This window comes from Gymnodraco acuticeps, unplaced genomic scaffold (assembly GCF_902827175.1).
Source record: "Gymnodraco acuticeps unplaced genomic scaffold, fGymAcu1.1, whole genome shotgun sequence".
NCBI lineage: Eukaryota > Metazoa > Chordata > Actinopteri > Perciformes > Bathydraconidae > Gymnodraco > Gymnodraco acuticeps.
The window spans coordinates 4,410,825-4,427,932 of record NW_022990135.1 but is presented as its reverse complement, the minus strand read 5'-3'; the positions used below and the strand labels follow the sequence as shown (position 1 = coordinate 4,427,932).

The window sequence follows — 17,108 nt, the reverse complement described above, 5'->3', positions numbered from 1 at the left end:
ATTTGAGCGGCTGCCAAGGTTCTCTCTGCTCATCACGTTGCCCTGGCAACTTGGCCTTGAGATCTGAGTCACAGGTAAATAACTACATGAACAGGAAGTGTGCTTGCAGACAGGAATGAGGTCAGTATTTGATCTGATTGTTGATCTCTCCGGTGAATGTTGAGAAAACAGTCTGCTGATCAAATCCAACGGACCTTGTGAATGGATAGTGTTGTCAGCGTTGGCCCTCTATCTGTGTGCATGAAAAGAAAGCAGCGACAGTCACACAGGAGTCTTCCTCCTGTCGCTCATTGTGTCCTGTCTCTAATAACTTCTAACACTGCAAACATGCTGTTCCAGTAGTGTTCCCCCCCCTCACACACATCCTCTCCCCTGCTTCTCCCTCCTTCTCATGCGTCTCCTCTCCTCTCTTGCAGCTCCACCCACCTGCAGATAAAAGCCAAACCCCTGAGCAGAGCTGCTGTTCAGCGTCTGTCCCAAACTCCTCAAAGCTCTGTGATACTTTCACCCTGCAGCAGCACACAGAGGTAAGTGATGCGTCACCGCGGACATGTTTTGGTTGGCATGCTGCTGTGCTTATAGGCCGTTTGGTGCACATTCATTAGGTTCTATGTGTTTGTCTTGCATGGTTGTCTGATTGCACTGCCTTGACTGGATCAGTTTCCCTTTTTCTCCTGGGAAAATATGACAAAATCACGCCCTTTTTGAATTCCTGAAACAATAGAGTAGCTTTTGGGATGGCACGTGAGGAAGAAGATCTCTGAGGTAGAGAGACAAAGTGTGTTTTCAGAAGACGTCCAGCTCTCCGCTGTCTCTGCAGATAACGTCTGACAGTTTTCCAAATGAAAACAATATCCAAAAGAGACACCTGGGAAGAATAACTCAGGCTTTAGCTTGTTAAAATAAATGCACGGTGCAGCATCTTGACAGGATTTAGCAGCAGTTAATGGAATTTCTTGACATTTTGGAGATTTTAGGCTGCACCTCTTTCAGGGAAAATGAAGGCATGGACGAAATGCTACGGTTATTCTGCTTTGAGGGCTATTGCACATAAATAAAAGAAAACAGGATTTAAGTCAGATTTAGAAAATGGCTCAGAGAATTCTATGCAAGTTGGAAAGTTCGGGGTTTAATAAATCTTTGAGCCAACTTTCTTTTAAGCTAAACCAGAAGTGTTTTAAACCTTTGGTATTTAGCCTGGGTCCGGTTTTTGACTGCTTCTAAAGACACATTTTCCACAGACCAATCAGATTTATAAAAGTTGACAATGCGGCGGTAAGACGATGATCACAGAATATGTGAGTGTTCACCTGCCAGGAAACAGTTGGGGAACCCTGTTTCACACCGGATGTGGATTTATGACAGCGTTTAACAAGGTGAAGCTGTTCCTGGTTTCCGCTGCGAGGACGGTGGGAATGTTTTCTGATCGCTGATACAACTTGCATGACAGCAGATTGTTTGCACTAGTGGAAAAGCTAATGAGCTTCCCAGGCCTGGTGGGGTGATAAGTGCCTTAATACAATATAAGACACCACAATGGTTGAATTGATAGAACTGAGAGGTTAGTTTTTTTGCAGCTGCTTCTAACTTTCAGCCCTTTATTGCCATTGAAAGCGATGATGTTTTTCCTTTCTTTGAGAGAAAAACACTTTTAATTAGGGGAAAATGTGGTGGGCTCACATAATTGAGGTTAAAGAAGTAGCTCAATTAAGTTGCTGATGGTTTTTGATTACCGTAAAACAGTCGTAGTGTAATCCTGGGTGCTCGGAGAGGATTGTTGGCATCAGCAGAATGTGGCAGCAGCAGCGCGGTGGAAACACACAAAACACCGTTCTGCAGACGGGAGGAAGTCACGGAAGCTTAAATGAAGAAAATGTAGAGCTTTGTGATTGTGGGCAATACATTTGGCGAATGTTTGATTGTCCTGAGAGAGGTTGTGGGTGGCTTACCCGCGGTGCTATCAACAGCCAGGATGCATGCTTGCATTTTGGGGGAGGTTGCATGCTTTTCCATACTAGAAAGAAGAAGAAAAAAAAGATTCCCCAACTTGAGAAAAACAGTAAGTTAAGGGTCTGAGGTCATTGGGTTTAGGGCTGTCACAAAATCAGACTTAACTTCACGATTATTGTAGCGAAAATATTATATATATGTCTATGCGTGTATTTTGTCTCTTTAATGGGAAATGAATTCACTCGAATACACTTTAAGTATGTGGAGAGAGAATCTGTCAACTTACGAAAGTGAACAAATAGAGCAAATAAACATCTGGATGATAACATCTGGAACATTAACGTACATTTGTTTTTGTAATATCATGATATGATTTTTTTATTCAATTGTACTATATTTTTATACAATTACCTGAATTTCTTTACGTCAGAGGATTTGACTCACAAACACGGCCACTTCTGTGTGTGTGTGTGTGTGTGTGTGTGTGTGTGTGTGTGTGTGTGTGTGTGTGTGTGTGTGTGTGTGTGTGTGTGTGTGTGTGTGTGTGTGTGTGTGTGTGTGTGTGTGTGTGTGTGTGTGTGTGTGTGTGTGTGTGTACTTGAAGCTATAATAGAGGATGTTAATGTTTCTTTCACAGTTTGTAGTGCTTGCTTTTGTTTGTGTTGAACTTGTGAAAATGTGCTTTGAGCAAAGTGTGAAGGTTACAGAAGCAGAAGCTGCCAGTGTGAGTCCCCGGTGTGTGCAGGGAGTAATCCAGAAGCTTCTGTCAGGCCAGCAGGCTGTGACTTTAAATATTTGTCACTCTGTTAATGTCTCCTGACATCCTGTTTTCCCTCTCTCTCTCAGACTCCCTCACAATTGTCACCTACTGAACAGGAAGTGTTTATGTAGCTCAGAGGGAATGTGTGTGTTGATCTGCAGCTGCAGCACTGTGACTTAAAGCCATGTGTCCAAACACACTACCACTGCTGCCTGAAAAATTGCTCCAAATATACATTCTAACTGCAATTGTGGCACTAAGGCGTTGTTATTCATATCCAAGTTTATGTAGCCATTAATCTCTCCTATTAGCTGCGGGAGTAAATATCTTAAATCATGCAGATTGACTGTAAAGTATCTCCTACCTAAACTCCCGAGTCGTAGCTCTTATTATCCCTCGTAAATACTCCAGTGCGAAACATCTGGACAGTAGGAAAGGGAGGATCATATTTGTGCCCTGAGTGGCATATTTAACGGTGGGACTGTATAACGCATTAGGCTTCCCTGGACTGTCGTCATATCCCATTACTGTCACCAGTCAGAAGACGCATGCTTGTTGCAGCACGCACTACATCATGGGTCGGCAACAGGTGGCCCGCGGGCCATTATTGGCCCGCCAGCAATACTATTTGGCCCGTAATTTTGAGAATCAAAAATAAAAAAATTTTTTTTTTTTTTTTTTAACAACATAGGACCGAGAGTCACACATCAGGGTTTCTGTTAGCCGGTAAATACCGGTTTTTATCTGGTAAAATTCATTAAAAACCGGTACATTAAAAACCTGCTGGTCAAAATGTCTGGTAATAATTAGGGATGCTCCAATCGATCGGCCGCCAGTCATTATCGGCTGATATTCACTCTTAATAGTTTGATCGGTGCTCTCTATAAAGAGAGCTGGATCTGATCGATATGGACATAAACGCGAGGGAAGTATAACCGGACCTGAGAGAGAGATCAGATCAGCTGCTGCATAATCACCTGAAGCCCCGCCCACTGTTTAGCGCGCTGCATGAGGAACTGTCAGCGGAGGGAGGGAAGCGGCGCTGTGGAAGAGCAGGGTGGCGACTGGCTAGGGAGAGCTGTCATCTTCCCTTTATAAGCTTCAAACATGTATTTATCGTGTGATTTTGGAAATAAAAGTTTCATATTCTGAAAGCCAAGACTTTGTTTATTTAAAATCAAACAAAACACCCGAACCCCGAAAAACAATTTGTTTACGCAAATCCACGTTTATTTTGAAATGAGCCGTTGCGACTTCCGACTGATTTCGATAGAGCGGGTCACATATGGCAAATGTGTGGTTGTGGGGAACCAGGTCAATTAAAGTACTTATTTAACTATTAAATACATTGAGTTTGAGTAAAATACTTGGTTACTGATTAATTTAGGTTATAATATATTAAATTGCGAAGCAAAACATGCTGTAATTTATTTATTTTGTCCTTTGATATTTTTTAAAGGTTTTCAACCTGAAAGAATCCTAATGTGTCCTTGAAAAGTTGAAATAAAGAAAAGGAAAAAGGATTCCAGTTGTCCATGCGTCCTCTGTTGCCCCTCAAGCCTCTCAAATGTGGGGAAACACTCAAATAAATGCCAAAAACCCAGAGAACTTGACAATACTTATCAGAATAAAAGTATGTTAAATAACACTGCTACCTAGTTAATAACTCTACTTTACTCAGTGGAGGCTCGTCCATTGAGGAAAGGGAGGACCATCCTCCCTAACATTTCAGAGAAAAATTAACTTTGAAGAGAACAATAAATACACCTCAATTTAAAAGATAAGTCTGTTAAAATACAGATAATAGCCCTGGCTTTGGGACTGAAATGGGGCTAGAGAGGACGAGCCTCTCTTTGGGCGGGTCTAGCCAGAGGCTCTGGATTGGGCGCCTATATCATCAGTGAACCAATCAGCGGATCTGACTGCGCATCAGAGTGTTGATGGGGAGGGTTATCAGCGATAGAGTTTTTTCGGAACCGGGGAACAGGGGCGCTGCGCCCTCTTACCAAAATCAATTCCTTGAATTAGGCTTTTATTATGTTCTGGCCCGCCATCTTGTGGCTCAGCAAACAATTGGCCCAAGGCCAAACTTACTTGCATACCCCTGCACTATATTATCCTAGGCCATTTTATCATGTCGATAAATCCTAACGTTTGCAAATGCAGACAACCGACAAGCCCCTGGAGTAGTCAGTGCATTACAGAGAGAGATACACTCCTCTGGGGAAACCATCATCAGAGTGAAACTGCTGGTTCTAAGAAACCTTGTCTTAAAGCAAACCTATAATCATCACCAGGTCTCTGCCCTCACCCTCCACACTTCACCAATTACTACTCCTCCTGAAGGTTTCATTTGCCTGCTTGTACTTTGTGTTCATGCGCTGTGTGTTTGAATTGCAAAAGCATCAATCATTGTGGTCAATTTGAGTTGGGGCTTTTTTGACCTTTCAAATCAGATTGATTCGCACTGAGTAAATATTCATGTTTCATACAGGAACACTCGACTGCAAGTAAATGCTCCGTATTCTACCAAATGTACTCTAGGTTAAAAACATCAGATTAATTCTCTAGCTAACTTTGTATTTATACAAATGTTTACATGTTGCTTTTTTATTCTTAATAGTAAAAGCCACCAGTAAACTTTCAGATTACTGTTTTGGAGTAAAATCTACAATATTTCCACTTTAATGTATGGAATCCCTTAAAGGCATAAGCAAAGGAAAAGTTCATTCTTGTTCTAGGTCTGATCTACCGGTAAATTATTTTCTCACTGTGTTTATTATTTTCAAACAGAAACATGTTTTATTGTCAGGGTGATCTTTCTAAATTCCTTAATTTCTTCTGTTAGACTATTATTATAAATATTACAGCAGAAAACACTTCTGCATCACCTGAATTGTTTTCCTCGCTTGCATTTCAGGGCTTCCATATAAATGTAGTATGTATAAGTACACCATGGTGTAAAATGGAAAAGTTGGGTGCAAGTACTTGAAAATGATTAATTGGAAAGGGTCAAAACTAAAGACGGGAGACAACTTGTGGTCTCCTGCACATTGTGTCCGGTTTTACACGGTATATCAAATATATTTATGCAGCTGCAAACTGCAGAATTCCCCACTGGAATCTGTGGTGTGAGCATAGTATCAGCGATCGGATCTGATTATTGGCCAAACGTTGTTATTGCCTATAAAAATAATCATTCACTGGAGTGTCCCTTCGAGAGCCAGAGCAAATATCAGAGCGAGCAAGAAAGAAAAAGTGTCAAAACCATACAAAGCTCAGGCGAACACTTGGAGTCAGTTTGGAACCGTCTGAAAGGCCTGTTTCCTTCCTGCTGTGCACGATAGTGGAACATGGCCGGTAAAACAAACTCTCTTCAGGGTACATTTTCAGACTGAGAAATGCATCCTTGTTTGTCATTGTGTTTCCTCTCTAAACACACAAACGACTTCTGTAAAAGTATGTAAAGACCTACTATGAAATGCTGTCCACTGACACCAGATACTCTGTTTTGACAGAACTCACAGCAAATCGGAAAATAATTCACCCCCCCCCCCCCCACTCCAATTTTTTGCCTGAAATGAAAATTGTGGGCCAGACATTGGGTGATTTGTGGTTCCCAGAGCTGTAGGAGAGGGATAATCTGTCAATGAGTGTGTGTGTATGTGTGTGTGTGTGTGTGTGTGTGTGTGTGTGTGTGTGTGTGTGTGTGTGTGTGTGTGTGTGTGTGTGTGTGTGTGTGTGTGTGTGTGTGTGTGTGTGTGTGTGTGTGTGTGTGTGTGTGTGTGTGTGTGTGTGTGTGTGTGTGTGTGTGTGTGTGTGTGTGTGTGTCTGTGTGTGTGTGTCCTAGCATTACTATACTTGTGGGGACCTACATCTGTTTACACAGTCATGTGTGGGGACTCGCCTCCCTTATGGGGACAAATTGGAGGTCCCCATAAGGGGAATCATTAATTTTAGGGTGAAGACTTGGTTAGGTTTAGGATTAGGGTTAGGGTAAGGGTTAGGGTTAGGGTTAGGCATGTGTTGGTTATGGTTAAGGTTAGGATAAGTCTCCAGGACATGCATGTAAGTCAATGTAATGTCCCCTGAAGTGATGTGTGTGTGTGTGTGTGTGTGTGTGTGTGTGTGTGTGTGTGTGTGTGTGTGTGTGTGTGTGTGTGTGTGTGTGTGTGTGTGTGTGTGTGTGTGTGTGTGTGTGTGTGTGTGTGTGTGTGTGTGTGTGTGTGTGTGTGTGTGTGTGTGTGTGTGTGTGTGTGTGTGTGTGCGTGCGCGCGCGGCGTAGGTGCAATTATGTGCTGTACGTACGTGTATGTCAGAGGTTCGAGAAGCAGTAAGCAAACACTGCGGTTGCCAATTTGAAAGTCATCCGGATGCTACTTTCTCCCTCCGTGGTTATTTGGACCATCAGTTTGAAATAAGGCTGTAAAAGTCAGCTGACCCCGCGTCTGCCTCATCGAGAACGAGGCGGTAGACGTCTCCGAAAGGCGACTCCGGCCTTCGCCCTGCAAAGAGATCAAGTAGGTGTGAAGGAATGCTGTGGAAGAGATAAATAAATTGGAGAAGGACCAAGATATTACCTTCCCATCGAAATTAGCTTTGTGGTGGAAACAGAAAGGTTACTCTTTGATTGAGGTGGGATGAATCACCTGTTGGAGACAGAAAGAGCAGCAGAAAAGAAAAACAGCTTCAGGCCCATAATGTTCTCAGACTTGTGGTTCGTGAGAATAATGCAGCATGAGACTAAGAAAACAAACACATCTGATTTAACAAAAGTCTGGGAACAAAAAGATCCGACTTTTATTTCCACTTGTGATTTTATAATCGAGCTGTATTTCTCAATGTTTCGTCCTATGATTGGTTTGTGCGCATGTATATCCCAGAATACCACAATTTGACATGATTTTTGGTATAAAACCTGATTCTTCATCAGCAGTGATTGAAAAACTAGGTCATATTGAGGACTCATACATATTTCAGATGTATCTTGAATTATATTACATGAAACAAGAAATATTCCAGCTCTGTTTAAAAACATTATTATTATTGCTGGATGGAAAATGTATAAAGTACTCTTTTTAATGCTCCACATGCAGTGAGAGCAGGAGAGTCACAGTTGTTGAGTGTTTCGCTATTACAAGTTATGTAACAACAGCAACAACTCACACACACATGCAAATAGTCACACACACATACAGGTGCATCCACAGATGTTGACTTGGCGCTTCTAATGCTTCTGTCAGCTGATCGTTGCATTCCTTTGTGTGTGTGTATGTGTGTGTGTGTGTACACGTTTTCGCACTGCTCTGAAAAGTGTATATTACATGATTTCAAACTGCTGTAGTTGCTGAAAAAATACAGGTTTTACGGGCCACTGTGAATCATGAATAACACACAATTCGTCAGCCATATGAATAGTGCGTCTTCATATAGGTACAATAGTGGTATGCTTTTCTGTTATTGTGAAAGAAAGACCCTCTGAAATAAAATACAGAAAGCCAGACGTGACCACAGGCAATTAAGACTGGCACCCGTATCTGTAAGCAATGACATGCCTCTGTTCCTCATCGTTTGTTTATCGAGAGCGAGAGTCCCGCATCTGGAATCAGTCAGAGGAACACAGAGGAGAAATGGAAATTTGATTATTTTTCAAAGCCAAGCTGGAGGTGATAAAAGACTTGTGGCTCATCACCAAGCGGGGCCCGCTATGGTTGTAAGTGTTGGCAGTGAGCTTCACTGCATCCATTCTGGAGGATGACAGTCTTTGTTGCATGGGATTGTCATCAAGCGAAGGGGCTAAGGAGGTGTCTACAAAAGTGAATGCACAAAATGAAAGAAAGAAAACAAGCAGGAAAGGATTCTTGCTCCGTCTTTGTTTTTGAGATTCAAGGACGTCACGTCGTGTAGATATTTATCGCGGAACCATCTGAATACATATACAGCCGGATGGAATTCTTTCAGTAACATGCTGCATCAATAACACAAAGCCAAAGTCAAAGGGCTGTATAACGTGCAAATATGCAGCGGTACAACTCTCCAGTGAATTGCAATGCGTTATCTTGCAACCAATGATGCCAAATCGATATGGATTTCATCCCGTGAGCAGCAGTGTTGTCTCACGAATGCCAGACTTTTGTACATTGAAGTTATGTGCTTTTGTTTGCAATTCAATTGAATTACCTTCATTGCTGGGGGATGTGTCGGCATCTGGCCGAGAAATTGCATTGATATGAGGTGTCAATGTGTGGATTGCTGAGGTGCTACTATGCAGATTAGACTGCAATCAATCATCTCGTTTAACTTTGGCATAGAATGGAAAAGTGTTGATGAGGCTACACACAGAAATTGTTGTGAGAAGAAGTTTAGGAGCTGAAAAAAAGTTGTTAACATTGTCTGGTGAAGCTGACCCAGTGGACCATTTTCACAGCAATGTTTTTTACTGCAGGAAAACATGGCCTGGATCTGTTTTTGTGTCTCGGTTCTGTTGTAGGTGACAAATCAAATAGCTTCTGATTTGCGTCACCTTGACGTCACCAAATCAATGGAATGAATGCAACTTTATTGGACATCCTCACAATTCTGCGCCGGAACGACTCACTCAGTGAACATGAAAAGCAATGGAGGTAAAGGGACAGGGAGGTGTTCGACCTCATAGTTTTGGGGTGACACTTCTGATGTGATTGAAATGCTACACTGGTTATGGCAAGGGATGAGAACAACAGACCAGGTGTGTGGTAGCCTCCCTCCCAGCTGTGCCCATGTTGATACTTTGTATCATCACTTACTAGAAGTATATTCCTGGTGTTTAGTTCAGACCTCCCTTAAGAGGAATGCAGCGGCCATTAAAGTGATCAAATACACCTGTGCTTTCCTGCGGTAAATGTCATACTTCTGAATGTTAAAAAACATCAGAGAGGAATCACTTTTCATCTGAAGCTTTGGTCTGAATATCTGAAAGTTCCGGTCATTATACACTCTCATTTCCCAACGTCATGAGCTCTAGATGTAGTTCCTGGATGATATCTTAGACTAAACTCCCCTATTTGCAAGGGAAATTCTGGTTGGAGTTATTTTGTAAGAAACATTGGCTGTACCTCAAGCATTCAATGGAATTTCAGCTCCACAGGGCCTTTACTTTAAAATAACTCAACAAATCTTGTCCCATCAGCGCACACTTGTTGTAATTGAAAGCTCATGTTGTGCTGGAGAATGTTCTTTGTGGAAATTACCTGTGACAAGGGTTGAAGGAGTCAGGTGATGGACTTCGGAAAATACTTCATTTGGGTCAAAACTTTAGCTGAACAGGGTTTTCAAACGTGTAGTATCCTTATAATTCAACCATAATTCTGTGGGTAAACAATGGCTCAGTTCCCTTAAGTGTTCCTACTCCAGGACCTTCCCTATGTGGAATGCAGCCATCATCAGACTGTGAAGTTGAAAGACAGAAATCATTCCCAGTACACTGTCTCTTTCTTCAAAGAAATACAGTACAGTTGACTACATTTCGTTTTGCTATGGAGACAGAAGGCAGCATAACACCAGATGTAATAAGTAAAATAGTTGTTTAACTTACAAGAAACCTATGGGTTTCCATGTGTAATTCAGCCAATTGCATGTATGAATTTGAACCACATGTCAAACGTGGACAAAGTGTCCTTCCATTCGCTTATATTGTCCTTAACCCATGTGTGTCTTAGACATAAGTTCACCGCTGATGAAGCTCTGAAGCTGCATCCAACTTCCAATATGATCCCTGCTACTCATGCATCTCCAGTGAATGGATCCGATGTGTTTTGTCTGCTTAATAAAGACCTGACGTATCCTTGGAAGTCAGAGGGAACATGTGTTTCAAAGCAGAGCTCTGTCCTCCTTGTTTTTTTTAACGGTGGTCGTCTCATTTCCTCGCCAAGCATATGTTCCCTTTTCCTTGTGGGAGTATAAGGGATTTTGACCTTAGAAATTATCAGCTTGAAATCCACATGTTTGAAATCATGTTCAATTAAGAAGATCAATGCTTGTGGGTTGGATCCATCCAGTGCTGGTTTTATATCTGAAAGAGATGTTTTGCTCTAGTTCTGCCTTACTAAAAATGCTGTTTAGTCTGGGCATTGAAGCACTTAAACAACTAGTTTCAGTCAGTTTACCAGATTTGTTTCAATGTAATCGTGTTCCTGTCATTTGATTGCCCAATGTTCCAGACATTAAAACCATCTCGACAACAGCTTTTAAATGTATAGTACATTTGCAATGTGATTCTGCTGGTGTTTGGATTCAGATTCTATGGGATGTTATGAAATGTGTGACCAGCGGATCAGTTGAGTCTCACAGGTAGACAGGCTCTGTCCATGGTGCTGGATCTATACATTCTTTCACTTTGAAAGTGCACTGACATTAGTGGGATGGGTGTGATGAGGCACACTGCCAAAACATTTAAAATTGACTAGTTATCATCTTAAAAGTTGAACATTGTAGCAGAACATGTTATGTATTATTACCTAGTGTCTTTACAGGATACAAAGATATAGATTTGTAATTTTAAAGTTCAGTTACATTTATTTTGATACAACCCTCCCTACATTCCTCAAGGAACGAGGTGTGTCTCAGCATTACTGTATCAAGGCCCAAATATGTCTACCAGGTGGAGATGGCAGCTTAGTGCTACAAACCCCAGGCCGCTGCGAAAGGTCACCATCTGACATCCATCGAAGTTGACATTCATATTTTCACAGGGCCAGCAGGACTGCAGCTAACACCTGGCTGCTCCCCCCGTGCATGGCCGCCGTCCTACTCGCGCCCTGGAAAAGAACCGTAAAAACGACCTAAAGTGAGGAGAAGGAGAGGAGAAACCGGACGCTGGAGGATATCTGAACGTAAGAGAATTTGACGTTTTGCACAACTGAACCATAAGAGGTCCGATTAGGACAAACTGATTCCTACTATTTGGTTTAAAGTAGATTTTTTGATGCGACCTATGTTACACACTTATTGCACTGGTGAACTAAACGCATTAGGCCTGGCACTATAGTTTGCTTTTTTAGCGATTGCCCGGAAAAATGTGAGCGAGTCTTACTTCCAAAAACCTTCATCTCTTGGTACTGTTTCAGGGCACACAAACAGCACAGCGCAGGAAAACATACATTCAACCATCCCTGTTTATTTTCACACTGTGCTCTTGGCAGCACTTTTCCAATCTCTTTAGCACAGACATGTTTAAAGGATTAAGGATTATGTTCAGTGCTGACCACCTCCCCTGTGGGGCCCCTTAATTACGATATATGTTTTAGCAGCAAGCGCTTTGTGTAATTCACCTCAAGGATATGAGACTCTGAGGCTTTTACAAAGTGTGTTTGAATAGATGTGTAAACAAGGGGAGAGCAGGAGCAAAGGAGGGTTTCATTATTTCTGACTCAGCTGTGTGATGGAGAGCACCGCCTGCTGGTGGGGGGCTTACATGGAGGCAGCTCTTAAGTTAAACTGTATATATCCAGCTTATTGCTTCTTCCCCATCTCTTATTACTTTCTGCCTAGAGAATAAATGTAACTTCAGTGAGTGGGAAGACAAAAGAATCCCTACCCATATAAAGGGAGACATCAACAATTTCTAGTTAAACTCTAAAATGTGTGAAAACACTATCCTGTTGCATTATTGGAAGTAAATTAGAATCTGAATAAATGCTTTTTTTCCCGTTGTATTATTTCAGAGCTGCATAAAAACCTTATTCACTGTGTTGCAATTGATTACTTTTACTTTCTTCTCCACTGCAGAAAAATGGCAGCTGTACCTCTCCACACTTTCTATGTAACAATCACAGTGTTCCAGCTGTGCTTATTACACCTGGCCAACGGAGGGGCTTATTACGGACCTAAGCAGCCCCCCCCGCGGCCCCAGCCCCCGCCCTTGCCACAGTATAACGATGGGTTTCCTCAGCAGCAGTTTTTGGGGAACGAGATGCCACACCTGCCTTATGGCAATGAAGGGCCATTACTGCCTCAGTATGGAAAAGATCTTCCTCCACTGCCGTTACAAAAGGGCATAGAGAGGCCACTGAATGCAGGCAAAGGTAGGTCTGTTTAGGTTAGGAAAATAGCTACTTGTCATTTAGTCACTTAATATTTGCCAGTTAAGCTAAGCTGTATACACTTTAGCTGAAATATCATAAAGACACTTTTGATTGAGTAATGGACAGGTTTCCTTTTTAAAAAATGTCGCCAAAGGGATATTTGCCTTTAAAGGTGTATTTAAATCGCATCATTCGGTTTTGTTGTACAAAAGAGGGCAACTCCCAAATGGCATACTGAAGTATTATTTGCATTATGAATTAAGGGCTGAAAGAAATGACCCCAGTTGATGGGGGCACCTGTAAAGCAATGACATAGACAAAAGGGAAACACACAAAAATACACATCTGAATTTGAATCACTGGTTACAAACAGGGAGGTTCAGCTGTGCTGCTGTTGTGTGCCTTTTCGCACGTCTTTGTGCACCTACGATGCTAAGCGCAGGTGCAACACGTCTGTCTTTATAGGATTAAACATGATCACCATTACACAAGCATTTGACATTTTCTTCAATGTTCAAATCTTCATTTGTCTTGATATGTGATCATACATTTAATCAAATGATTTCACGACTTTAGTTGTGATTGATGTATTTTATTGATCAGTGTGGATTTATTTGATCAATATGCACCTCTATCTACCAAATGTTCCCTTCTGTTTACAGGTCAAACATTCTTCAGAGGGGCGAAAGGCCCTCCTCCACCTCGTCCTGTTGAAGGTCTCAGAGAGGGACCACAAGGGATTCAGGGCCCCCCAGGACTGCCAGGACCGCCAGGACCACAAGGACCACAAGGGCTACCAGGCCAGGCATTGTCCGGGCTACCAGGGAAGCCTGGGCCGCCTGGTCCTCAAGGATACCAAGGACTCAGTAAACCTGGCATGCCAGGATTGCCAGGAAAACCTGGAGGGCCTGGATTACCAGGACATAAAGGTGACCTTGGTTCTAATGGTGGTGGAGGATCAACTGGACTTCCTGGGCCTCCCGGGCGCCCAGGTCCCCCTGGACTTCCAGGGATTTTGAAACCAGGAGGTCAGGGACTGCCAGGCCAGCTTGGTCGTCTAGGGGAGCCTGGCCATAAAGGTCCACCTGGGTTTCCTGGCCCTTCAGGTCCCAAGGGAGACAGAGGGTACGGTCAACCTGGTTTGCCAGGTTTGAAAGGACCTAGCGGACCACCAGGTCAACCTGGCAATACGGGCGGCCCCGGGTTTGGAAAACCTGGCATGAATGGTGTCCCTGGACAACCAGGAATACCAGGAAAAACTGGTACTTCTGGAGAGTCAGGACTGGTGGGGCCTAGTGGTGAAAGAGGCCAACCAGGACCACCAGGCTTGACAGGAATTGGAAAACCAGGAAATGATGGTTTCAGAGGGCAGCCAGGGCCCCCTGGAGGGAAAGGGGAACCGGGCCCTCACGGTTTACCAGGGGGTCCAGGCATGCCAGGTTTTGGTAAACCAGGGTTTCCAGGACCTAAGGGTCACATTGGACATGGTGGTCTTACTGGACCTCCGGGCCTAAAAGGCGACAAAGGTCACGGAGGTCTTCCAGGGGTCATCGGTCCTAATGGTCCTAGCGGAATGCCCGGGCCACCGGGACCAATAGGGGTTCCTGGTAGTCTCGGGTTCCCGGGGCAAAAGGGAGAGGATGGATTTGCGGGACAAAAAGGATATCCAGGAATGAAGGGTGACATAGGCCCCCAAGGTCTTCCAGGAAAGCCGGGTTTCTCAGGCGGGGAAGGACAACCGGGACCGAGAGGTTTTCAAGGACCCATTGGCCCTAAAGGAGAAGCTGGTATGAGGGGTTCACTTGGTACCCCTGGTGCCACAGGGTTAACTGGACCGAGGGGAGAGGCGGGACAAACTGGAGGGAAAGGCTACCAGGGACAACAAGGTATCCCAGGGCTTACAGGACCAGGGGGACCACTCGGACCTCCTGGGATGCCAGGGCCAAAAGGTGAAACGGGCCTACCCGGTAAACCTGGCTATCCTGGTGAAGGAAAACTAGGACCCTCTGGTAATATTGGTCCTCAAGGTAACACTGGGCCAAGTGGCCCTACTGGACTTACAGGACAACCTGGACAACCCGGACTCCCCGGTCCTCCAGGACTGCCCGCTGGATCTCCTGACATCGGACAGGTCCTCCCCGTGACCGGCCCATACCCTGGCACAAAACAAGGTTGGAAGAAAAATGGAGGCGACATAGGTGGAAATGGCGTTGAGATGCCTGCGTTCACAGCAAAGCTCACTACTCCGTTCCCGCCTGTAGGATCTCCTGTCATCTTTGACAAACTCCTGCACAATGGAAATCAGAACTACAACCCCCAAAATGGTGTTTTTACCTGTAGCGTACCAGGGGTCTACTATTTTGCTTACCACGTCCACTGCAAAGGGAGTAACGTGTGGGTAGCACTGACGAAGAACAATGAGCCAGTGATGTACACATACGACGAATACTCAAAGGGCTTGCTGGATCAGGCATCGGGGAGCGCAGTACTTCCGTTACGACAAGGAGACACCGTGCATATACAGCTGCCGTCCGACCAGGCCTCAGGACTTTACGCCGGTCAATATGTCCACTCTTCGTTTTCCGGATTCTTATTGTACCCCATGTAAAAAATGGCAACAAGAATGACACATTCATGCTATTTTGTACCATGTTTGTGTTCAAACTATTATAGTCTTAAAGGTACAATGTAGGTCTTGGTAAAAGGTTTACAATCAGGTTTGGCAGAATACACTTTTGAGATAAAGTAACAACATACTCCATTGGATATTTCTTTGCATTTCCTACATCACATACACCAATGGAGTCCATAAAAGTGATGCAGTTATTGAACGATGACCAGAGTATTTCCATTGTATGAATATATCTGGTCCTTGTCTAATATATCTAAGAGGTGTTGGAGAGCAGCGGTAAAAAAAATGTACCTCAAAATATCTCAATTCTCATAGTTATCGTATGTTTACATTGTGCATGTATTCTTATATCCATCTACACACAATATATCAGTGTTCATGTCAGGGCCTGGTAATTCCTGAAGCAATAAGGCTTTAAGTCGTATTCACTTTTCCTTCATTTTTCGCTGTATACTGGGCACATAAGAACATATCGGTTTTGATGTACAATGACTTCACTTACAGCTATCAGTACCGAACGCTGGGTAATCATACAGTTATTAAGTTATTGAAAGTCTTTTTCCATTATTTTCAGAAATGTAAACATATTAATTTGACATTAAAATAAGAATAACTACATGGTCATTTTGTACTTCTCATTTTGTCCAAGGTATTGAACTGGATATATCATGGAATATTTGCTTTTGACAAATCGATGTCATGATTTGTTTTAGTTTTTTGTTTGACATCCATTCTTTAAAAGGTTGTTGTCACTTTGTCAGTACTCTCTGTAATTTATTTGTTTGACTACTGATTATTTGGGATTGTATTAATTTGTGTGTGTTAACATTAAATGATGGAATTAATTTGAAGATGCAGATCATAAATGTTCTGTGGCAAAACATAACACAAACATTCAAAAAACATATTTTCATAGTCATACCCAATAAAACCATGTGTCAGTTTATTTTTTTATTTTGTACTGTATTTCTTTAAACTGTGGATGTGCCATTTTTGGAATGAAATTCTTATTTGTTCTTACCTATTTTTATTTCTTTTGGACAATGGTGAACAGCATTAAATGGGAAACTGTGCCTTAAATATGTGAATTGTGTTGCTTTGATTGATATTGTTCTAATAAAAAAACATTTGTCCTGACTATTTTTATGTCGTCACATTTTAGCTATTGTCTACATAAAAGGTATATTATTCTTTAAAAAATAACTTGGTACAGTTTAGTTGTAATAAAATAGCAAACAAGATCACCAGAATGTCAAAGGGTTTTTACTCTAATAATTATGTATTGCCACATATGGGTCAGACATCTTGGACAAATGACCTTTGTAACAAAATCCATCTAGTGTCATCACAAGCCAAGTCTGTGACCTCAGAGAACTGAATACTACAGTATATTCAACAGTTTACATGCAAGAAAAATACTTGCTGGGTAAAAGTACTCTAAAAGTAAAGATTGCTCATTATGCAGAAGCATTGCTTAGCTTTTTAAAGGTGGAGCCAGTTTAAACTAATGTATACACAAATCAATACATAGTAATATATTTGTTTACGACTAGAACTGTCAAATAAAGTTTATAATATGTTCCCTCTTAAATGTAGTGTAATGGTGTTGTCAAAAAGTAATTACAAGTACCACAACATTTAAAAAGTCTGAGTTACATTGATCAAAAGTCACTCTTTTATATAATACAAGAGGACAGTCAGTCTT

At 42.5% G+C, this 17,108-nt stretch overlaps 1 protein-coding gene across 1 annotated transcript; it reads left to right on the top strand.

The window, feature by feature from the left end:
- Positions 1-446: 446 nt before the first annotated feature.
- On the top strand, positions 447-16,543 carry LOC117546756 (collagen alpha-1(VIII) chain-like). Its single transcript, XM_034217126.1, has 4 exons — positions 447-527; positions 11,440-11,580; positions 12,476-12,771; positions 13,434-16,543. Exons 3-4 carry the CDS (start codon positions 12,480-12,482, stop codon positions 15,377-15,379), a joined length of 2,238 nt encoding a protein of 745 aa, XP_034073017.1. The 5' UTR covers positions 447-527; positions 11,440-11,580; positions 12,476-12,479; the 3' UTR covers positions 15,380-16,543.
- The last annotated feature ends 565 nt before the right edge of the window (positions 16,544-17,108 follow it).

Coding starts and splice junctions, on each gene's coding strand:
- LOC117546756 (XM_034217126.1), top strand. CDS start 12,480: ATGGCAGCTGTACCTCTCCACACTTTCTATGTAACAATCACAGTGTTC. Junction 12,772..13,433: donor GCCACTGAATGCAGGCAAAG/GTAGGTCTGTTT, acceptor TTCTGTTTACAG/GTCAAACATTCTTCAGAGGG.